General features: G+C 33.4%; 3 protein-coding genes across 4 annotated transcripts; all 3 read right to left on the bottom strand.

Annotated features, from left to right (window-relative positions):
• Positions 1-21: 21 nt before the first annotated feature.
• LOC132254620 (uncharacterized) lies at positions 22-8,998 on the bottom strand. The gene is made up of 5 exons (XM_059740558.1): positions 8,882-8,998; positions 8,670-8,801; positions 7,487-7,550; positions 239-2,457; positions 22-54 (listed from the first exon to the last, which is right to left on the bottom strand). Exons 1-5 carry the CDS (start codon positions 8,996-8,998, stop codon positions 22-24), a joined length of 2,565 nt encoding a protein of 854 aa, XP_059596541.1.
• On the bottom strand, positions 8,474-11,153 carry LOC132254638 (uncharacterized). Of its 2 annotated transcripts, XR_009466919.1 has the most exons (4): positions 11,058-11,153; positions 9,661-10,578; positions 9,132-9,565; positions 8,474-8,801 (listed from the first exon to the last, which is right to left on the bottom strand). XR_009466919.1 is itself a non-coding variant. In XM_059740747.1 (3 exons), exons 1-3 carry the CDS (start codon positions 11,085-11,087, stop codon positions 9,356-9,358), a joined length of 1,158 nt encoding a protein of 385 aa, XP_059596730.1. In that variant the 5' UTR covers positions 11,088-11,153; the 3' UTR covers positions 9,096-9,355. The 2 variants fall into 2 exon arrangements, 1 of the variants encoding a protein (XP_059596730.1); XM_059740747.1 differs by lacking the exon at positions 8,474-8,801 and having other exon boundaries at positions 9,096-9,565.
• A 2,105-nt stretch (positions 11,154-13,258) lies between these two features.
• Positions 13,259-18,121, bottom strand: LOC104880710 (uncharacterized). The gene is made up of 2 exons (XM_010658326.3): positions 17,608-18,121; positions 13,259-13,321 (listed from the first exon to the last, which is right to left on the bottom strand). The coding sequence occupies exons 1-2, from the start codon at positions 18,065-18,067 to the stop codon at positions 13,266-13,268; spliced, it is 516 nt and encodes a 171-aa protein (XP_010656628.1). The 5' UTR covers positions 18,068-18,121; the 3' UTR covers positions 13,259-13,265.
• Positions 18,122-24,569: the final 6,448 nt, after the last annotated feature.

The following is a 24,569-nucleotide window of genomic DNA, read 5'->3' as shown; positions in this document are numbered from 1 at the left end:
TCGTATCATGGTCAATGGCAGCTATGAACTCGCTCGGTCCCTGCTGACGTCGTCCTAACCCCATGCCAGGTAGAAAGGTCATACCCCTCATCATATCAAGGACCACTATGCTACTGTGCTGATCAAATGACATAGCCACAAAGTCTCTACAAAAATCCTCAATCTCGAGAGTCTGTATCTCATCAAAAGTAAACCCAGTCAGAAGTAGGTCGTCCTCACTATGACTAATCTGAAGTACTGGCTCAGAAGTGGCGAATATATCCCTGGTAGAGTGAACTGTGATGACCTGCCCATCATGAATAAACTTCACCTTCTGATGAAGGGAAGATGGAATAGCCCCGGCCCCGTGAATCCATGGTCGGCCCAGAAGCAGGTTGAAGGATGCGGGAATCCTCAAAACCTGAAATAGGATGGGAAATGTAGTCGGACCAATCATCAACTCTATCATCAGAGTACCCATGACCTCCCTCTTAGTACTATCATATGCTCTGACCGTCTGTGTAGAGGTACCGAAGTCTGAAGGTGCATAACCAAGAGCAATAGCAGTAGCCAATGGGCAAACGTTCAAGGCTGAGCCATTGTCCAATAGGACGGATGGGACTCTACGACCTGAACAACCAACTATAATATATAAAGGGTGTGTGTGGTCCGAACCCTCTGGTGGTAAGTCATCATCTGAAAACACAATACATGTGGCCCTGTCGGCCGTCATCATGTGAATCAACCCCTCCGGGGTAGTGGTGGTCTCTACGCGGATCTGGCTCAAAGCTCGAATCAATGCATCTCTATGAGTACTAGAAGATGCTAACAAACTCCAGATAGATATGCGTGCCTGTGTACTCTGTAACTGCCTCAATATCTCATCATCCTCTCTCCTATTCTCCTCACGAGAAACCGCGCCATCAAATGGCCTAGCTACTAGAGGTGGGGGCTGAGCTACTCTCCCACTACGGGTCACAATCTGTACATCTCTCCCCTCTAAATCATCATCATCTAGCCGTAGGATAAATGGAGCGGGCGGGCCCTGACGTGCTATGGCCGATGGTGCAATAGGAGTCAACTCAAATGGTATCCAATCTGAAATCAAACTGAATGGAGTAAAAGTCTGAGAACCCACTGTGTCAACCTCATAACCATCATCCAAAACAATCGGCTCTGGCACTCCATCATCCCAACTCATCATGTGTATGCTGTCATCCTCTACAAAATCTATATGATGTATACCACCCGGGGGTGGTGGCACTGTATGTGTAGAGTGAGCCGGTAGAGGGTTCGTGGTTACACTCGGCTGCCCTAAGTTAACCAGACCCTGATCTATCAAGTCCTGTATAGCATGTCTCAAGGCGGCGCAATGATCTGTGTCATGCCCTGGGCCCTGATGGTAGGAACAATGTAGATCCATCCTGAAGCGTGGTGGCACAGGCTGGGGTACAGGCCTAGGTGCCAACTGAGTCAACAAACCACCCTCCATGAGCTTTTGGAAAGCTCGACTCAAAGGCATACCTAGCTGGGAGAACTGTCGTGTCGGCCTCTGTACAAGAGGAATAGTAGTCTGTGGAGCTCGAGGCCGAGGATATAAGGTAGGAGGCCTCTCCGAGACCTGTGCAGCAAAAACAGGCTCTGGGGTCTGGTGTAGGTATGTAGGAATCATGGGCCTGGGTGGTCTATACTGAGCATAACGCTGCGGGTAATAGGCTCGTGAAGTCTGCCCGAATGTCTGATAGCGCCTGGGAGATCTCGATCCTACTGAACTGATAGCACTCACATCTCCTGGTCTCTGTCCTCCTAAGGGTTTCTTCCCCTTTGAATCGTAAGGAGAAGACTCGGGCCACAACCCTCTAGCGATGCCCTCCTCTATGCCATACAGGGCCTGTACCAAGGATCCAAAATCCGTATGAGGAAATCCCATCAAATGTCTAGCAAATCTAGGCTGTAAACTCCTCAAAATCATACTAATCTGGTCCTTCTCGGAAGGACGATCAACAATCTGGGCGATCTTCTCCCTCCATCGGGAGATAAATGAAGTAACTGACTCATCTGGCCCCTGTCTCAAGGCCTCCAACTCTCTCCTCGAGACATCAATGACAGTGTTAAACGCGAACTGTCTCAAAAACTCTTGGGCCAAGTCATCCCAAGTCCTACGGCGTGAAGCGTCTAAAGAAGCAAACCAACGCTGTGCTGCACCACTCAAGGACATGGGAAAAAGCATAATCAAATGGGCCTCATCCAACCCGTGGGCCCTCATCACACTACTGTATAACCTCAAATGAATCTTAGGGCAACCTATGCCCGTATACCTCTCAATCTCTGGCATCCTGAACTGAGTCGGTAAACTGACTACCGGTGCTCCATCAAAATCATCCCAACTGATGTCTCCATCCGAAACCCTCATCTGTCTCATCCTCTGCTCGAGTCTATCCATACGAGCATGTGCATCCTCTGATGCCTGAATGGGTGCTACAACAGGAAGTGGGGTAGCATCAGTCTGACTATGCAAAACATACGGTGTCGGGTGTGGAACTGGCTGACTGAGTGGAGGGGGTGGTGGTGCCGTAGAGTCATACTGTGCACCATCCTAAGGTGGGGCCTGCTGCCCGTCTATCCTCTGGCCAAGGCCGGCTATAGCCTCCTGAATCGAAGCCATGGCCGTAGCAAACTGGTCAACTGTGACTACCTGGGAGTCCATATCTCTCTGATCTACTCCCTGGTCTGGCTGATCTGATACTCTGGTCAATCTGCCTCTAACTCTAGTCCACGAAGGCGAATCCAGACTGGGCACCAAAAAATACTCCTATAAACACGGAAACACTAGATGAGACGCTGTACAAGGGTAACTCTATAGAAACCGACTAAAAGGTAATCAAGCATATAGCCCATGTATACTCAAACTGATACTCGTATCTGATCATACCAAAATGGGACTATGGAGAGGGTAATCGAACCCAATTGTAACCAAGGCAGCTCTGAAGGTCCACAAATGCATCCACGTGTAAGAGTGAAATCCTAATTGGGTCTAGGCTAGCCTATAAGGTTGTGGTGGTTCTATAAGATAAAAAAAAATGGGTGGATTAAAGGATCCCTAGCAGAAGCGATCGTACCCTCCGGCGGTACGCAACCCTCTGCACGCCTCCAAGGAGACGGGGTGCTTCCATGCAAGGTGGTCATCACCTCCACACATGCACTTCCTCGCGTTCCCAGGGGGTTTCTTAAGGGTGAAGGCTCTCCCATCTCTCAACACTCAAGGATAATCTAAAGTGCACGGTGAAGAATGTGGGTGCATCCGAAAAACCTAAGATCTAAAGTGAGATAGTGAACAAAGACAAGCAATCATACAATCATGCAAGAGAAAGGGTTGTCATGCAACAAGCAGTCATACCAAGCAAATAAGTATCATACAATCAAAGTCTTATCTAGCATACGTGAAAGTGAATCATGCTGAAGTGAGCAAGCAATCAAGTGATCATCCAAACAGTCATACGAAGCAAATAAATATCAAACAAACAAAGTCCTATCTAACATATGTGAGAGTGAATCATGCTAAGTGAGCAAAACAATCAAGTGATCATCCAAGGCAATCAAACATGTTAAGATATCAAACCAAACAAACAAGCAAATCGAATCACCTTGCCTAGGAAAAGGGGGTACCCTCTAATCGACCAATTAAACGCCACATTTTCCTTAACTAGTGTTCAAGCTTGATCCTCAAAATCCCCAGTGGAGTCGCCAATTTGTGGACCCGCATTTTACACGTGCGTCCCCACTCGATCGGCAAGACTCGCTTTTTATTGTGAAAAATTAATTTTAAAAAAAAGTTGGAGTCGCCACTTATTTTATTTTTATTTTTGAAGGGAAAATAAAACAAGAAATAAAACCCTAAAAAAATGACTCCATAATTTTTGGAAAAGCGTGTCTTTGAAAACCCAAGTCTTGGTTCGGGGATCAGGTTACTTATTGGGAAGGTACCTCTAGGAGGTAGCACCCCTCTAAGCCCTAAAGAGGTCTCTACTGACTAAGTTAAGGGAAGCGTGGCAATTAAATGGTTGATCTCGGATACCTAAGTAGGCTAGGTGATTCCAAAAAAAAACATAACATATCAAACAAAATCGAATCACAATTAAGGAGAGTTAAAAATGCGTACCTGGACGGCTTCCCAAGCGCTATCATAAAACATAAGAGATTAGTTTGGAGATACATCACACAACATTTGTTTTTAATCATAGTGAATCTAGCATACATCTAAGCACCTAAGGATTATCAAACATATGCATATTTCACAATGACATGATTGTTTACAAAATTTAGAAAGTAGGTGATACGTACCTGGATAACATAGATGACTTACAATGCGCTTCCATAAGACATGAGGGGTTAGATAATAAATAATAAAATATAGGAATCCTAGCATGCTCGTTATCTAATTAGCATAGCAGAAATTATCAAAGTATATGAAAACACTAGTTATCACACTCATCTTATATACAATTCCTGAAAAAATAGACATAATTTCAACAAGTGACAAAAGTGGCAACAAAAATAATTTTTTGAAAAGATTTTTTTTTATGTAGGGGTTTCACCAATTCCCCAATTGATATACACGAATTTAGCTCAAAATTATCCCATTTATGTGGGACCACAAGCTTTGATTCGTGTCTGATTTCAAACCAAAATTTTCGTTAAAAACCGAGAAAGATGCAAACCGATAAAAAAAATGGTTGCATATTATTTTAAGAAAGTGAGGTTTTGATTTTAAGAATCCTAAAGGAATCCTTGAAATGAATTTTTAAAGGGAAGGGGATTTTGATTCTGAGAACTCTAAATGAATTTTTGAAATGGTTTGTTTTTAAGGAAATGAGATTTTGAGAATATTGTTATGTTTTAAAGATAAAAAAGTTAATTTGAAAACAATAAAATGTATGAATCAAAATATCAAGCAAAAGAAAAAAAAAAAAAAAAAAAAGAACAAAATCACAAAGTAGAGTTTTTGACAACCGATAAAATTGAAGTGGTGGGAATGGAGGCCAATCTTCACTATTTTCTGATAGCCTCTAAAAATTGATTTTGACAAAGGATGACCAAAGTGATAAACCAAAACCTTAGATCTTATAAGCACTGAAACTTTAAAAACATTTAATCTTAAGATAAACTTAATCAAGCACTAAATATTATGTGACCTTTAAAACAGTACAAGCGATACGTATTAACTAATATTGACAATTTTGAGTCATAAATCTAATCGGCTAACTAACAATTGAATAAAAGAAAACAAACACATAGAATAAATAAAATTAGTCAAAAACTAAAATGAACTATTTTTAAACACAAAATGACAACATGGGAATACATTAAACTAATAGCCTACAATTCGAAAGCATAGAATTAATGGAAAAATGGAATAAAAAATCTTAACATAAACTAAACAATATGAAACCAACCAAATTAATTAAAACTCTAAAAAATATCAACTAAAACAGGATCAATCAAAACTAAAATAACCATTTATTTATTTATTTATATTTTATTTATTTTTTATTTTATTTTAAAACATGAATATATCAACGCGGAATGAAATAAATTAACCAACTTAAATTCTAAAACTAATAAACTAAAAGGATGAATCATGAATTAAATTTAACAACCTTTAGATATGAAAAGAGTGACATGGAAGCAATTGAACTAATAAACTGAATTTTAATAACATTTAAACTAAAAGATAAATTAAAACTAAACTAAAAAGAAATTATGAATTTCCTAATTGAGAACAAAAATAATGCCAATCAAAATTCTAAATTTTTAACTATCATCACAAATTATCTAAACTCTAAAGAAATCCTAACTTTTCCATTATTAACAAAAATTGCCCAAACCAATACTAAAAAAAAACTAATTTGTCAAACTAAGAAAATGAATTGTAACCACATTAGACAAAGATCATAATTTTCAAGATGGAATAATAAATCAATAATAATTAATTAATTAATTTATAATTGGATAAATATATATATGATCAATTATTTTAATGAACTAAAATTTTACAAGAGTGCTTAAATCTAAGGTAAAATTAAAAAAACTAACAAAAATGATTTTTAAAACTAAATCTCTATCCTATAGAATCAATTTTATTTATAATTAAATAAATTACAAAGCATTAAATTGGTAACAAGTAAATAAATAAACAATCAATAATTAAATGAATCAAAACCATATCAAATGAAGATTAAAGTATATATATTTATTTTTCATATGAAGCTATCTAAAATCATATTTTATGAATTTAATATAATACATTAAAACTAACCTTTAACGTGATGAATAAAGAAAAAATAAATAAACAAATGTGAGATTGTATTGCCATATTAAAGCAAACACGTATCGGAGCTAATAAACAAATCAACCCACTCAACCCAATATAATAATCCGAAAATGGTACATCACGAGACATCAAAGCTCCACCAAATGTAATAACTTAAACAATTAAACCACAAGTAACATTTTTTATTTATTCAAATGAAAACGTACTGGACCCTGTAAAGCATTCAACCTGATATAATAATCTAAACTGAAATGAAACCAAATTTTTATATATATATATATTTTCAAAGCAACCCAATGTAGAAAACAAATCAACTTACCAACGGCTAGGTGCGTGGACTGTTCTTCTCAAAAGTGGCAGCTGTGTAAGTGGATGGTATGATGAGTCAAATCTGGTTGGCTATGCCTGCTCCAAAGCAATCCGAATGGCGTTTGGTTTGCTGTGGTGTTTAGGGACAGGTAGCAATAGGTTGCAGCATGGAGATGGTGCTCAAAAGTGCCACCCGTGGAGGCTCTATTGGTGCGTGGATTGCTTTCCTCTCAAAGTGGCAGTCGTGTGGATGAAGGCTTGATGCGTGGACTGATGACGGATGCAGATCGTGAGGGGAGGGGGAAAAGGCATGCGGCGAGATGAGAAGATATTGGTCCGATGATGATTAATACGACATCGCAAGTGTTTCTCGTTATGGTGATAGGCGAATCATCAAGATGAGCGGACTGGTAGTGGTGAAGCTGGTGTTCCCGTGGTGAGACGTCTGGTTGGTTTGAGAGAAAGCACGATGCTGATCTTTCTCAAGGCTGAGACCAGAGATAATCTCTAGTCGTCACCTCTCTTTCCCAGTCAAACATGGAGATGTGAATCACCTCTCTCCCCTCTAGATGGCACCCCTTGTTCCTTCTTTCTTAATGCCAAAATTCCTCCCTTTCCCGGTGCGGCTGCCACTTTCTTCCAGAAAATCACTTTCTTTCTCAATGGTCCCCTCTTCCTTTTCCGTCCTCCTCATCCTCTCTCTTATTCTCTCCTAAAAAAAAACTAGCCACCTTCCTTTCTCTATAGAGCGCTCTGTCTCCTCCCAAAATCAGCGCAATACCTTTTAAAAAACCTTTCTGTATCTTCCTCTAAAAATCATCCGCATTCATCCCTGATTTATATTCCGTTTTCCCGCCCCGAATCTACCTTTCAAAAAAACAGTGTGGTCTTTTCCATGAGCATCCTCTGCACACCTTCCCATTGACTCCACCTACATGGAAAAATAACAATAAAAAAAAATTCCAAAAAAGAAAGCAATAATCCATAAAGTCAGAACCATTCCCATAAATCAAAGTCAATATTCCTTTCATTAAAATTTCAAGAAGTCCTTAAATCCCAAATAAGAAAATATCAATACATAGATAAAATGATATATACCTAAAAATAAATAAATTAATTAATAAATATTAGATATATTTAATAATAATAATAATAAAATTAAACTAATGCAACATATAATAATAGTCGAAGTGTCAAACTCAAACCACCAAAAATAATAAATAAACAAATAACTCATTTCATGCAATTATAAAATAAAATAAATAAACGAAAATACAAATAATAATAATGATGAAATAATATAAATATATCAAAACTCACTTAATCTTAAAAGCAATCAATAAAATAAATAAATAAATAAAAACAAGAAAACAAATCTAAGTGAAACTAAACCTTGAAAAGTGTTTAAGTGGGCCTAAGGCCGTGCCTAATGGGCCAAGTGCGTCTAATGGGCCTAAGGTGCACTAAGTGAACCTACGGTGTCTAAATGGGCCTAGGGTGATGCCTAATGGGCCTAAGGTGCACTAAGTGAACCTAAGGTGTCTAAATGGACCTAGGGCGATGCCTAATGGGCCAAGTGTACCTAAATGATCCTAAAGTGTCTAAACGGGCCTAGGATGGTGCCTAATGGGCTTAAAGGGCCTAAGTGGGCCTAGGGTGGTGCTTAAGTATATCTAAGTCTAAATGGGCTACCAGAAGTTGCAATAGAGTTCGATAAATCCCTCAACCATAGTCCCCAAGGTGGCTTAGAGTAGATAGGCTACACGAGTATTAATGGGCCACCAGGGAATTGCTGTAAACGACATGTGCGAGGAAGACAAAATAGAGGGTCTACACCCATCATTAATAATTGTGTATAGGCCATCTTTGCCTCCATTGATGGTGGTTGCAATGGATCAAAGATTGATGATGCTATGTCAGTCTTAGTCATTACCAACTTCCTTCTCTTAGTGGGATCTATAAATGGGTGTTGCAATAGGTAAGATTTTTTTACTTCCCTTCTTCGCTTAAAAATATTCGGTGATACTTGATGTGAGAAAACATTAACTACTGTTGCATTAGGTGGGTCATCTATCAAAGCCTCCTTATCATTGTCTTTCTTGGATGTCTCAATTTTTTTGAAGTCGAACATTGTTTCATTTCCCATTGTTGCAGTATATGGCTCATTACTCGAGTTTCCAACCTGAAATTACATAGAAGTATATTTGAAAATGCATTGTCAGTAATTCAAAAAATATAAAGAATATAAAGCCATGGAAAAACATTAACTGGTGTTTCATTTAGTGCATCATCCATTGAAGCCTCCATTTTATTGTCTTTTCCCAATGTTTCAAATTTTCTTGACTTTGATTTAAAGTCCATTGTCACATCATTCCCCATTGTAACATTATATGGCTCACTTCTTAGGTTTCTACTATGAAATTGCATAGAAATATATGAATATATTTTAAAATGCATTGTTGGTATTACCAAAAAAAAAAAAAAAAAGAGGAATCTAGCACATGTTACTAACATCCAATAATAGCTTCCTCAAACCATCAATCTTGCTTCCTACTTCTTTCAATTCTGCTCTAACTTCATTAAAATTTGCTTCTGTCTTTTCTTGAAAGTTGATGAACATCATAAACAATTCCTTTACATCACAAAAAACATCATAACATTAGTCAAACATTCTTAAACATGTATAGTGAAATAATGTTAATAACTTTCAGTTTAGTTACCTTGAATGAAGGTAATTTAATTAGAACTATCACCTTTTTTTCCACATTTCATTGTTGTTGTTGTAGCAGTGGTATAGGCCTCGGCTTCTTCATGATCTTCATCTTTCTCCCAATCATTCACATCATCTTGGAAGACATCATTTGATTCAACCTCGAATTCAAAACATTTCACATACTCTTGTTCACGCTCTTCCAATGTGGGAATGAGTATGGAATGCAAAGATAACTAATAATTCAAAGTAGAAAGAAAGTAGTTAATAATAATAATATGCTTATGTAAATAAAAAAGAAAGTATAAACAAATATTAAGATATTACTCACATTTGACTCTACAAATAAGGATTGAATCTCAGTGTATTTTGGAGTTGCAATACTTGTCCAATTTAAAATTCTGGGGAAACTTCTACCAATGCGACTTGCATATTTCATTCCAAGCAATGGAATGACTTCATATGCCCAAATTTGAAAGGCATATGGAAATCCCACAAGTGCATATGCTTCATAGGTTGCATTCCTCCTTTTTTTTTTCTCTACATATTTTGACTGTCTTTTATCCAAAGCCCTTTGCAACCCAAACAATGTTCTTTCATAGCAAATTCTTCCCCAAGGATACTTGTTGAACTCCTCTAGACTATCAACAAGTTGAACCCATTGTAAATCTATCAAATTCTTCCCTTCTTTTCCTAGTAGGACATGCTCAACAAAGTACAACAATGCTAACTTCACAATATCTTCATCAAGATTTGATTTCCCACTTAACTTTGCCTTTTTTTTTGCCCTCTTTGTGCTTGTTCTCTTTCCTTTCTTACATAATGAGATGAAAACCTCCTCCAATCGATTATTATGAATCTTATTCTCTCCATTGAAATATTGATCTCTTATTCTTGAAGATGTTAAGTCAAATTGTGAAATATTACCAAATTTCAACCCAGTTATCAATGCAAACTCCGACGCACTAAATCTCAATCCTTTTGAGTGAACAAGTATCCACATCTCATCTTCTCTTCTAATGTCACATTGGCGTAACAACATATTATGAACAATTTGAGCAGAAAATTTCAAATTAGCCATACCTAAGAAGTGGCCAAAACAAGATTTTTTAAACATCTCTAGTTGGGTTTCATTCAAGTTCTTCTTTATGTTGTCAATGACAATAATGTGGGATAAGCAAGCCACCTTAGATGGGAAGTGATCTTCATTACATATTTTCTGTATGAATATTGTTGAAGATGTGGTAGCCTGCAAAGTCACACATATTGTGCTTCACATTAAGAAAATATATTAAAAGTTATAAACATTCTACATGAACTAAAATAAATTACAAAAAATTTAACCATTTATACTAAAATCAAAATACTGATTCAATTAATTATATTATAAATAGGTTTGAAACATTTTAACTAAAAACTTAACTACAATTATGTTATTTGTTAATGAAACTTAACCTCGATTAAGTTCTTTGTAAATAAAACTTAACCAAGTGTAGTCTAAGTGAATATTTTGATTAACATATAAAAACTTAACCTGATTAGTTCATTATTTATGGCAAACCCGAGATACAATATCATCTGTAAACTTATTATCTAGGTTTAACTTATTTGGGATCTTCTTTTTAGCATATGAAAAGCAATAGAAATATATTTTTCTATTGAAGGAGTAATCTCATATACAAGAATCAGCAACACATTAACATCCCAAATAGTATAAAAAATACAAACCATCTCATTAGATTCTTCAGTATTTGCCATTAAAGATGAGTTGTTCACTTTCTAGGATGACCACTTTTGAAGTTATACAATATTGCAAATCTAAGTCTTTTTCCCTGAAAAATAAATATAAAAAAAGATTCAAATAACAATCACAAATTTACTTATTAAAATCCATAAATTTGTACTAAGAAAGTAAACAATATAGATGTCAAGATATATATATATATATATAAAGAAGAAAGAGAGAAAGAGAGAAAGACCATTGTACAACATTCTTTTACATCACCTTAGAAACAATTCTTGGAAATTTACATTTTGATAAAACTTGCACTACATTTTTCATTTACTTATTTTAAATGGATCATTGATGAACGAGATTGCATAATGCACATGATTTTCCAATTCTTGTGGCTGTGGCTATGGATGGAAGCAATATTTTTCCTTTTATATTTATTCATTTTTTTCTTGAGAAAATTACTCACGAATTTTATTAGAAACATTGAATTAATCCTAAGAAATATGATGATTTGTGGTGATGATTGAAAGAATTGTAAAAAGAATAACTCTTAAAGATGTCTACCTTATTCACTATTAGAAGTTAATCTACTAGCCATCGAAAGTCTATTCTTCTTTGAAGCTGCTTCATAGATAGTGTTAACCATTTTTGTTTCCCTATACTTCTATGGGTGAATAAATATGTTAAAGTTTCTTTCTTTTCTTTCCTCTTACTTGTTTGGTAAATCATATGTTATATATGTATTACTTTTTGTCAATAACGTGGGAGATTCAAGTGAAGTTTACATATATCTAGGTTGTTTAAGAGTTTTGGAGTGTTTCAACATCTCATTTTGTTCATGAATATTATCTTTAGAGTCTTCAAGTATCTTTATGCTAAAAAATTGTATGCAGAAAATTTATCAAATCTAACATTATCTTTCCATGAGTTCAAACACTTTGGTTATTTTTGCTTAAATTTCAAGAACTAATTGTGAATCCATGTCATATTACTTTTCCTCACATCCATATCTAGGTATAAATCATATTACTTACAAAAAGGATATGGTAGAAGTATTTTGAGTATTTTGGCTATGCATATGCTTTATCTCACTCAATATTTTAGTTGTGAGTAATATTTCAACCATCAGTTAGTATCATTCTTTGCCATGACTTTTGTTGGAGATTACTATTTGAATGTTATAGTTTGCATTGCAAGACCAATTGGGTTTTAGATTTAGCAAATGTCACCTATGATATAGTAAAAGCAAACTGGGTTCAGAACTTGATAGGGTGCATGTTAATGTTTGTTTACCTCCAAGGGAGGGCAGGTGTTTTCTTCTTAATCTATACAAGTGAAATGGAAACTGTAGTAGGCAAGGAATGCAAATTGTTTTATTAAAATTGAGATTTTTGGTTAAACCAACTTCTTATCCCTTGGGAAGAGAACTGTAAATAGGAAAAGATCTTTTTCCTAAACTGCTGAAAACTAGATACCCAATTGGCAAAGACTGCAATGATCTCCAATTTTTTCATTAATAGAAAAGAATGACTATTCATGTCTATCAAATTGGTTCCATTAATTGGAGGTTAAACAGCACAAAAAGAGAATATTTGACACGAATGCTCATGGAAAAAGACTTCAGCAACACCTCCAATATCTCCACTTGGGAATTTTAAGGAAACAAATTCATCTTCCTTCGTAGGACAAATGCAAGGTTTCTTCTAATCACTAGGGAGGAGAAATAAAAATGGGGGCATATTTTGTTTCTCTAATTATGTTTCAGCTCTTTTGAACACAATTGATCAACACATTTGTTACTTTTCCACTAGATTTATGCTTAAAAGTACACATGCAACAAGAACCATATGAACAGTTTTCTACACTATAAAATCAGAGCAATTGCCATAATATCACACTTCAAAATCTTAACAAGTAGAGCAAAACTTCAAAATAAAATAGCCATGAAATCTAATTAAATACAAAAATTTTCTTTTTGAATTCAAAGAGGAATAGACTAACAAATTTAAGAAAATCTCTTATATTTACGCTTAACAAAAAATGAACATATAAACCCATTACTTCTTTCCGCGTTTTTTCTAAAACCATATGAAAACACACACACACACACACACACACACACCTCAAGCACATGTATGAAATCAATAAAGAGATAAAAAAAATATGAAAAACAAACTATTTGAAAGTAATAAACGTACCTTTCAAGATCCTTCTCCACTTTGTTTCGTTCTTTTCATCTCCCGTGTTTTTTCAAAAACTGGATAAAAAAAAAAAATCACACTTCAATCAAATGAACATTTTAGAATCCTTTTAGACAGAGAATCAACAATAGTACGAAAATCTACAAAAAAAATAAATAAAAATAAAAATCAGAAGACTAAAGCATACATTCTAATTTACCATTCAAAATAGAAGAACCCTTCGTTTTGCTCTCTTTCTCTTCTTTTCTACTCTTTTGAATTTCAAAGGTTTCTCTTTTAATTTTTTTTTTTAAGGTTTTAAAAAGGCAGAGGTTATTTTTCCGAATACCAACTTATTTTGCCCCTTTTAACCAAATATCCCTTAAAAAAGTATCTTTTACTTGAAAATATATGTCTAGTTATCCAATGTTTATATATATATATATAAGAAGTTCCCTTTATACAACCATAAACCTCATTTTTTATGCTTGCTCTAAGCATATTGAGCTTCGCTACCATTTTTTTTTTCAAGAAAATGCTATATTTGGTGTTTTAGTCACTCAATTTCTACTTTTAAATCTTCAAATAGTTGACATTTTACAAAGGTCTTGCCTAAGATTCAATTTTCTTAGTTTTTTTTACAAGTTCAGATTTCATTAAATTTTGTTCACTCTTAAGGGGGAATGATAAACAACTATTGCATGCAAACCTAGTGGAATGTAAATTGTTGTCACAAGGATTTCCTATTATCATATTTTCTCCATGAATATCTCATGGTTGTTGCTCAACCTAATGATCGAGGAATGACAATTGTTGTATATATCTCAAGGCATGTTGCACATGGCTTCCCAATGAGTGAGGAATGGAATTGCTCACTTGTATATATTGAAAGGTTTGCTACATATGGCTTGATAGCTTATTCACTCCTATAATCAAGTGTCAATTTTCAATTCTTTATCATCTCCATAGTAGTATTATACCTTTGTGTATATGTCAATGTAAATCACATATTTAGAGCATGAAATGTATAGATGGATTATCGACCATCTTCTTTTTTTCTTTAATTATTTGATGTTGCACACTAATTTACAATAAAGTGTTGATAGAATACCTACTTTTGGTGTCGTATTTTCCACTTCGTAAAGAAATAATAAGTTGGAGAAATTGAAAGCGAGATATTATAGTAGACCATCATGGTAGTGGAGTATATAGCTACAAAAGTGGTGTGGATTTGTAAGCTCATTCTAGAACTTGAAGTCATTCTATCCATTCAACTTCCAATGAAAATTCATCATGATTGTGATAACGTGAATAAGACATATCTTGAGCCCAGAACTCTTAAGAAAGAAACACATCGAACATAGATTTCACTTGATGACATAATAAAAAGAGATGATACAACAATAGCAAGGATTGCCTTAACAAAAAATGTCGAGACAATGAAGATAAAAAAAGTGTACAATTGGTTTCGAATGCAAGTTGGAGATTATTAGATTATGCTCAACCTATTTTAGAATTTTTATTTTATTAAATTTGTTTTGTATTGTTATTTAAAAGAGATTTCATATTATTATTTTATTATTTGTATTTATATGTTATGTATGATCTCATAATGAAAATTAACATGATAACATTGTACAAAAACCATACTATTGTTTAATGAACCCAAAGCAAGGAATGATGATTTATTTTTAACTCCTTGTTAATTGAAAATATTCTTAGCATTGGTGGTACAATAATACCAACAAATAAGTCTACACTTGTGCTACTATTGATAGGATTATACATCATTGAGTTGGTGATCTTAAGCAAACAAGTGAATGTATTATAACAAGTACATGCACTCGATCTAATGGGAAATGTGATTTATTAATTGGACATGATAGTACTAATAATCATTGGATCTTAGTTTTTTTTGTTTATTTATTTATTATTTTTAACTACTGATGACGATTAAATGTAGAAGTTAATCATATTCTAATTTAATTTAGAAAAGTATAAGAATATAATAGGAAAAGTATCTTACAAATCTTAAATGAAAAAGTTAATTTTAATTAGGAGTTCTATTGCTTGACAAAGAGAACCTATTAATCTCATATACAAACTTACTATAGTTAGGCTTGTTTGTACTGACAATATTTTTGACCAATTTACTTTTCAATTTTATCACTTTTTCTTAAGATAATTTTGTTTTCTTAGAAAAAGTTAAGAAATTTTAACTTCGTCAAAGGCATAAATCATTTTTCCTTTCTCTTTTCCAACTTTTATGTTCTGCAACATCCAAAATTAATTTATTATTCAAAATAAATCCAAATCCACTCTTAAAAACTTCTTATAATTATGGACTTAATTAAAATAAACCAAACTACCATAGTCTCAAATAATTTATATGAGAATTAACATTGAGATATCAATAAAAAACAAGCAATTTAATACTTAATAACATTAATAAAAATAGAATAAAAACTTAATGACATTCCAATCTATTAAGATTTAAATTAAATTAATATTTATTAATATTTTGAGCAAAAGAAACAAGGACAAAAAAAAACACACACACGGGGCATCTTAGTCTTTCTATATATAAGAATTGACTACGAGATAGCAAGAGGTTAGAGCTACATTTACCTATAACTAAAGAGAAGAGAGGCATGTACATGAATAACTTTGGAGGCAAGATGCCTGGATGGCTAATTGAGGCAAGCAATTATTGTGCAAAATATGTAATTTGAGTGGTTGCCTTTGGGCTTTTATTTATTGCCAAAAAATTCTTGACATTATATTGTAAACTCCATCAATTTTAAATCCAAATTCACATTTTAAAAGGTTTTCTTAAACAATGGATTTGGATACAAAATAGACTTGAGTTTCTCAAAATCTATTTATTGAAATAAATTTAGAGCAAAAAGGTTTACCAAGATGAAAATATCGTTATATAAGTCTCAGAAGCATGCATCATTTGGTCTAAAACCCAATCCAAACCTTAAGCGTGCACAAGAAGCACAATCCAAGCCTCAAGCATGCATAGGAAGGGAGCATCTCTTATTAAATACAACTTTATTTTGCTCCCCATGTCCTATGTGGGATTCACTTCCACAAAGATTAGAAAAATCATAAACCCAAAAACACACCACCGCGACTTGAATCCTAGTATTTTGCATGAAATTTAAATCACTTGCCAAAAAAGCTACGTTGCTCTTAGTTTTATGAAATGCATATTACTTATATATACTAATTTATAAAATAAAATTTATAAACGAAATAAAATTTATTATTATTATTATATATAAAATTATTGAAAATAAGTTAAATTTAATTATAGTAATTAAATACAAGAAAAATATAAATTTATAAATAAAAGTATTAATATTTTTAAATAAAAAATACTTTTAAATATATATATAAACATTTCTTTTATATTTTTTAATACATCCAAATTAAATGCATTATATCCTTTGGTATATATATCATTTTTTTTTGTTAAAATAACTTTAATATATTATTATTATTATTATATCATTTTTGGAGTTTTTTATAATATTTTTATGAATTTTTCATATACTGATATTTTGTGTCAAAATATATATCAATATTTTCCCAATATATCCGTAATTATCGATATTTAGAAAAATATGAGGAAAAAAAAACAAAGAATAAAAATAAAAGGAAAAAAATAAAAAATAGATTTAAAGTAAATAAATTACTTTTATGTGGTATTTTAAACTTATTTAACTTATTTTAACTATTTTATATAAAAATTAAATAATTTAAAAATACATAAGATTTTAACTAATTTTAATTATATTTAATTTTTTTACATATATTTTTCATTATAAGAAAATCATTTTTCATATCTTTTCTTTAGTACTTTTCTAAAACCAAATATAATCTACGAGATTGAGAATAAATTTTACATTATAATCACTTATGCTAGTTGGTAAGAAATAGTAATCTAGAAAGATAATTACAAATTGAACTCTAAGTACGGCCATTAATCATGTTTGCTATTTAATCACATAAAAAGATTTAAAAACACCACCCAAATACCATGCATCCTTATCTACAATTGCATGCAATTAAAAAACATTATGGAAGAACTAATGGAAAGGAAATATGATTGTAAATTACACCTAATTACCAGCAAAAACTTTCTTAGTAATACCTTCCTTTTCTTCATTTTTCTCCGTAACTAAACAAAGCCCAAACAAGTCCCTCCCAATTATTTCATAGACGTAGGGTACCGACAAAAGACTGACAGTACCATTTAATCAAAATACTTCCATACAATAATCCAATTGCTAGAAGTCAACACATAAAATAATAGTGACAAAAATAATGACAAGGGTGTTTGGCAAAAGCCTACCTCCATTGAGCCAAAGAACCAGAGGCTTAGAAGAAGGGTCTTCAGCAGCCTCAATGAGCCAGTAGAATAGAGCCCTCCCAGTGTACTCATTCACTGTGACGTACCCAGCATAGTGTGCAAAGGAGATATTAAAGGTTTGGCCTGGGAGCTGAAGGACCTTGTCCAACTCTTGCTGAACAAGAGGGTCTGAAGAAGAAGAAGAAGTGGCTCTATTCAGATTGATCAGAGTCAACAAGATTTGAACAACAAAAGCCCATTTCGGACAGCGCCATTTTTGTGGTGTTTTGGAGGTGGAGGAGGATGAGGAAATTAATGAGGGTGGGGAATATATGTGGATAGAGGAGGGGTTTGCTATGGACATGTGCATGGCTATTGGCTGCTGAAGAATCCATCTTATGCCTTGTTGGCTGTGCTGCATTTGTAACTTACTGTTTGGTTTTTTCCTCAGTCGTAACATCATCTTGGAATTGCTCTTCAGTCTTCATTGACTTCCTTTTTCCTTGGCTAAACAAGGACCTTAGGTTTTTTTTTTTTTTTTCTTTTTTTTAATAATATTATTATCAAAACTTTCTTTTCTTTTCCTTTTGTTTTCTCTCCAATTGTGTCAACTGCTCTAGCCTCTCTATTAATATGATAATATCTCAAAGTTATTATAAGTATTGGTGCTATATATTGAACATTCTCAAAGTATTCACTAACATAATTGAGTGCGGAGTATTAATCCTAAAAGTATCATCCATGATTTTGTTGGATTGTGAAGCTTGATTTAGTATTATTGCGCTTCGCTCGAATTGAGGGTCGAGTTACCCGGTTAGCTCGTGGGGGTCCCTAATATATATTTAACCCTATTATGTTAGGGTTTTGCTTTTTTCAAATAATGCAATCGTAATTGAGAAGTTTTTTTGTTTTTTTGTTTTTGATAATTTTACTATTGTAATTCTTCTCATTCATTTTGATTAGTAGATTATTGAGTATTGGTGCACTTCGTGAATATAAGGATCACATTGATGATCGAACCACATTAATAATCTTGTCCCTTTTTCTTTTCTTTTTTTCTGTCTCTGTCTGTGCATGGTTTGGTTAATAGATTTGAGGCCAAATTTCAAGTCTAATCTCAATAATATTTTAATTACATTCAACTATAAGGCAAATTAATAATAAAATTATTTGAAATTTAAAAGACAAAATAGCTGATGTTGTTCAAGAAGAAAAAGATATTGTTTATAGAAAAAAAGAAGGGTATGGTGGGAAATTTTTTTTTTTCTTTTTATCATTTTCCTTGCGAATGTAAAGTAAATTTCAAGAAAATGACATTCAATCCCAAGAAATTAAATTCAATATAAAATTTTTATTGAAATAAAAATTAAATCATGATTTCTAGGTATGAATATTTTTTTTTGCTGAGGCATATATGGGACTAATGCAAGGAAACAAAAAAGAATTAAAAGAGGAGCTGGAAAGAAATATAAAACTAATTGTGAAAATTAGAAGGGAAATTGTTGATAATTAATGGTTAGGTTCTTGTGGAAGTTAAGGTGTAATAATTACTAAATTTACATGAGATATTGAAAACTAATTAATTCCTAGCTCATAGTCCAAGTCATATTTGAGCTGTGATTATAGCTATATTTCTGAGAAGTAAAGAAGTGACACAGATATCTAGAGAAGTGGCCTATCAAATGGTGGTTGCACTAGTTTTTTTTGCACCAATGGATTTACAAGATGCATGGTTATGAATAGTTAGTTCTACACCTGTGTTCATTGAAAAATTGTCTTTTCACTCACTCATATAAAAATAATAACAAAAAAAAATTCTTTAATAATAATTCGAGTTTTATGCATTCATCAATTAAAGATAATACCTAAGATAATTAAAGGTAGTACCTATATCATTAAAAAATAATACCGGAATGATTAAAGATAATATATTTCACAAAAAAAGTATAAAATACTAATTATTTTTATATAATAGGTTGAAATTTGTATTTCATAAAGTTGGGTTGCTATTTTATGATATTTTTATATGAGTGTAAAACACACTTTTTCCCTTAAAAAAATAAAAAAAGAAGAAAAAAATAAAATTAAAATCAATAATTTTTTTATGTACAACTTAAATCTTATTTCATATGTTTCAACTCTTCTTTACAAATATGAAATGATGTAAGAATTCACAAGTTTTTAGTTAATTTTAAGTATATATTTTTATATTTTTTAGTAAAACTAAATATGAAAAAAATAATTTTTGGTGATTTTTTTCTTAATAGTTTCCCAAAATAAAACATAAATAAGAGTTATAAAAAAGAAAAAGAAAAAAAACAAAAGTTGTCCTCCTTTTCCCAATTACCACCTCATCAATTTTGATTTTATTTATGTTGGAAAAGAAAGGTACAAATTGAGCCTGCACAAAAGATCATAGTCATGTTTTTTATGAAAATAAATGGATTGACAGAGATACCATTGATGAATGTAGAATGTAATTATTTGAGAGCAGTATCAGTTTTTCTTCCAAAATAAAATTTTTCTTTTTTCTTTCTGGAAATATGATAGTGTATGAAAGGGGACCATATTAATAATGATAAATAGGACAAGGTGAATTATATCGAAGATCGTAGCTTGTCCAGATCCTCTTTACTCGCTTTAGAGTAGGGAAATATTGCATTGTGGTGGTCCTCATTATTTCTTCAAACATCCCCATCATTTCTGCCACATTGCATGTGAGTTTCCAGGCTTATATATGTTCTTTTATAATGGCTCTTCCTTTTCATATTGTCTTTTATATTTTGTCTTCTCCTATTTTCTAATTATGTATTTGTATTTTTGGATGCCTATGTTGAAATAAAACCCTATAAAATTAAATAATACCACCTTGTTTAAATTTATAAATTCTCTTTTAATTTGATTTTTCATTTTTGGAGTTTCTGACAAAGCAACAAAAATTTCTGTGATATCAATCAATCTAACCCAAGGTATTATCATTTGGAGGGGTATATTTGTGGATGAATTACTTTTCTGAAAATAACCTTATTTTTTAGAAGAAAATTAAAAATAAATTTATTTTTCAAAAGAAAATTATTTATAAATATAATAATATATTTTCGAAACATCGACTATTTGATAAACACAGAGGATATTTCAACGTTTCCACCAAAGAATTTGGTTGGGTGCACATAATATCGAGAAAGAAGAGATTAAATTATTTAGAAATGAAAAGTTTGAAGATAGATATTGGAAGAAAATATTGGAGCCTTTTTATTTCTTTGTTTTTCATATATTCTTTACACTTCTTTAACTGAACACGATTAGGTCTTATATGCTTTGAACTAAATACCTTACAGTTGTACTTACTAACTTCAACTGTGCTTTAACTGATCACCTAATTCTATAACTGTTAAACGATCTTTAACTAACAGAAGAGAAGCCGTTTTGTAACTTTCTTGCAGCTTCAGACGTGGGTTCTTGAATGTTCTTCAGCTGCAGTTTCTGGTAGACGATGATCCCCGCAAGCTCATAGGTTTGGAAATTATGGAGAGTTTGGTCCTGAAGTTGATAAACTGAGAGCTTGGAAGGTATTTGGTGAATATATCGACTATTTGATTAGAAGACATAATATAGTGAATGCTAAGATCCTTCGAGAGCACTCTTTCTCTTACAAAATGGAGATCAAGATCTATGTGTTTGGAACAGGCATGAAAAACAGGATTATTTGCTAGATGTGTCGCACTTTGATTGTCACACCAAATGAGTGAGTGCAAAAGTTGATATGAAAAGTTCCTTCAAGATGGACTGAATCTAGATAAGCTCAAAGGTGACTCTGGCGATGCCCCAGTATTCAGATTCGGCGCTACTCCGGGAGATAGTGCTTCATTTATTTGAAGTCGATCTAGGAAATGAGGTTTGGTTTGAGGAAGATGCAATATCCATTAGTGCTCTTCCTGTCTCAAGGTAGGAAGCCCAATCTTCATCAGTATATGTTTGGAGTGCCAAAGAGGTTGGGGGATACATAGTCACACGTACAGTCGGATGGTTACAGCGGTGAAACTCCGTAGTTTAAGAAAGTTCCGTCTCCAGGGAAGGACAAAGGAAAGATTCAGCGAAGGATAAGGTTTCATGAGATCGATGTGAAGGCCAAATGAAGAGGTGCCTTTCAGGTAGCGTAGGATTCGTTTCACAACCATCCAATGGACATCGCTTGTTTGTGCCAGAAGCCTTGTTGACAACAAAGGAGATGTCTGGCCTGATAAGTTACATATTGACGTGCATCGACAATACTTAGATACAAAGCGGGGTCTTCAAATGGTACACCATCGTGGAGAGATAAGGTTTTGCCTGATGCACCAAGTGTTGAAGCAAGCTTAGAGTCCATTAGGTTGGTGCGAACAAGAAGATCATGTATATATATTTGTTTTGATTGAGATGAAGAGCATTAGTTGTTGGGATTGAACCACTAAAGACAAGACATAATGTAACAAAGTTAGACTTAACTATCCCTTTGATGTATTGGCATTAATTTGAGCATTCGATCCATGTCTCTTATATTGTATATGACTTGAGTGCATTAAGAGTTACACATAAGATACAAGTCATGGGTTTCTTGTAAGTAGATAAGTTGTCCACAATCAATTCATGGATTTGGGCAATCCAATGGAGACTGTAATGCACTATCTTCTAGTTGGAGTGATGGATCTACTTAGCCATCGAGATGGGTTTCCCATAGTGAGTGCAATAGTATATGTGATGCATGATAGATAGGACCTATAGTGAATCATGACGTAAGACTATTAATTGTCATGATTCACCAAGTTACTATACTATATGAACTCTCAACATTGAGAGGATATTGAGTCTGTTCCAAAATCAGCAGGAGACTTTGACTTATGGGTGAGATCTTAAAGTGGTCATATATCCTTATGGATTGGGTCACTGTTGATGGAGGTAAGCGATAACAAGTATTCTCAATAGAGGCACCATGATATTTAATAGGATTGAGACAATGCGTCCCCTTAGGTGATTTAAATGACACGTAATAATGAAATATGTGGTCACAGTAGTTTATTTAGTGGAATTTAACATGTGCTCCTTAGAGCTAGAATATGTCAATTGATCACATAGTAAGTGGGATCTGTAACTCAATGATTGGAGATGTAATTTTGATAAGTGATAACACTACCTTGTTAAATTACAAACACCAGTTTATGAGGAGTCTACATGTAGTGGATAGTAGGTTACGAACTTCGAGTTTCGTCTCATTGTTATTTACATAGAAAATTAGAGTGCAATTGATTATTTTTAGTGGAATGTTGAATCGACTCCGGAATTAGATTTCGAGGGAGCTAAAACTCTATGAGTCCTAGTGATCCCCCTCTAAGCTCATATACCATGATGACACAATTTATGAGGGTTGGATTGACTTTAGGTTCATTTTTGTGCATAAGAGCGTTTTGGTAATTTCGCATAGCTACATGAGGGATAATAAAGGTCTCTATTTTGGGCTAATTGTTTAATTAGATAGCGCTATGTGATTAATTAATCAATTAGAACCCATTTTGAGCTAAATTAAATGGCCCAAGTCTTAATGAGATTAAGTCACTTAAGCCCAACGGGTAACCCTATAAATATCCCTTTATAGGTTAGGATTTCCTAATGACTTTTGGTGACCGTTGCCTTCCACCTAGAGAGAGAGCGTCATAGCCTCCTTCTTTCCAAAGCCCACACTTTGGAGTGATAAGATTATGGTTTGAGTCATCGGGCAGAAGATTTTGGGTGTACGAGACCTCTTTGGATGTAGGGCTATAGCACATGGGACATGCACAGGTTTTGTGCACGAGCACCACATGGGATGCACATAGGTCACGTACATAAGAATCACATGGGACAAGCACGTGGGTAGCAACATGAAAAGATAAACTCTCTAGTTTTTCTAGACATGTTATTCAACATATGGATTTTGATCTGGGAATATCTAGATCACAAGTATGAGTTTCAAATCTCTAAATCTTTATTCTACAATGATTTTTGAAGTCATTATTTTCTATTGCGTTAAATCTAGAGAACCCTAAGGATAAATGCATGCACCCTACAAGATCCAAGACATGGGAATAGAGTAATCCTAGGTTCCCAACAACTAGTATCAAAGCCTAGGATAGTTCTAGCATGTTAGATCTGTTCTAAGGTGTGGTAAATATGTTCTAGGTTGTTAACTCTATTTGTAGGGTAATTTGTTCTCATCCCATGGCCCTAGGGGATGAATGAATTTGATTAATTATTCAAATATTGAATGTAATTGATTGTATTTAATTCAATTAAATGAATTAATATTATTAGATATGATTCATGCATTTTGATTCTCTAGATTGGGTTGTATACCCTATAAGATTTTTATTTGATTGAAATATTGTGTATTCATATATATAGATTTTTATTCTAGATTGGATTGTATTCATATATTGCTGAGGGGACTCAAACCCAAACAAAATGTTTAGCAAGCACCTCAACCCACCATTAATGGCAAGTTTAGCACTTGATAAATAATTTGCATCAAACATATGAGAAAACAAAGGTTATGCTTAATTAAGAAAAACACCCAAAAGGGGGGGGAGGGGGGTGAATTGGGTTTTTAAAATTTTTTTCAATCACAACAAATTCAAACACAATATAAGCAAAATAAAGAAATAGAATTAGAGAATTCAAACTCGGGTTTATAGTGGTTCAACACTTCCTTGCCTACGTCCACTCTCCTCAATCTCCTAACCGAGTGAAGGTTTCACTAACTTGAAGCTTTAACCAAGCTTTCAATTTTCTTACACTTGGATTCCGACTCCAATGGGCTCTTACATAATCTTTTCAAGATTCAAACCTCTTGAAGGCTTTAACACTCAGATTTGTACAAGAAATAATCCATCAACCTAGCTTAAGGATATCTCAAATACAAGACAAAGCTAGGATGACACACAAGAGTGCACTAA

This window comes from Vitis vinifera, chromosome 11 (assembly GCF_030704535.1).
Source record: "Vitis vinifera cultivar Pinot Noir 40024 chromosome 11, ASM3070453v1".
NCBI lineage: Eukaryota > Viridiplantae > Streptophyta > Magnoliopsida > Vitales > Vitaceae > Vitis > Vitis vinifera.
Note: the sequence above shows the minus strand (reverse complement) of the source record. Positions and strands in the feature narration are given on the sequence as shown.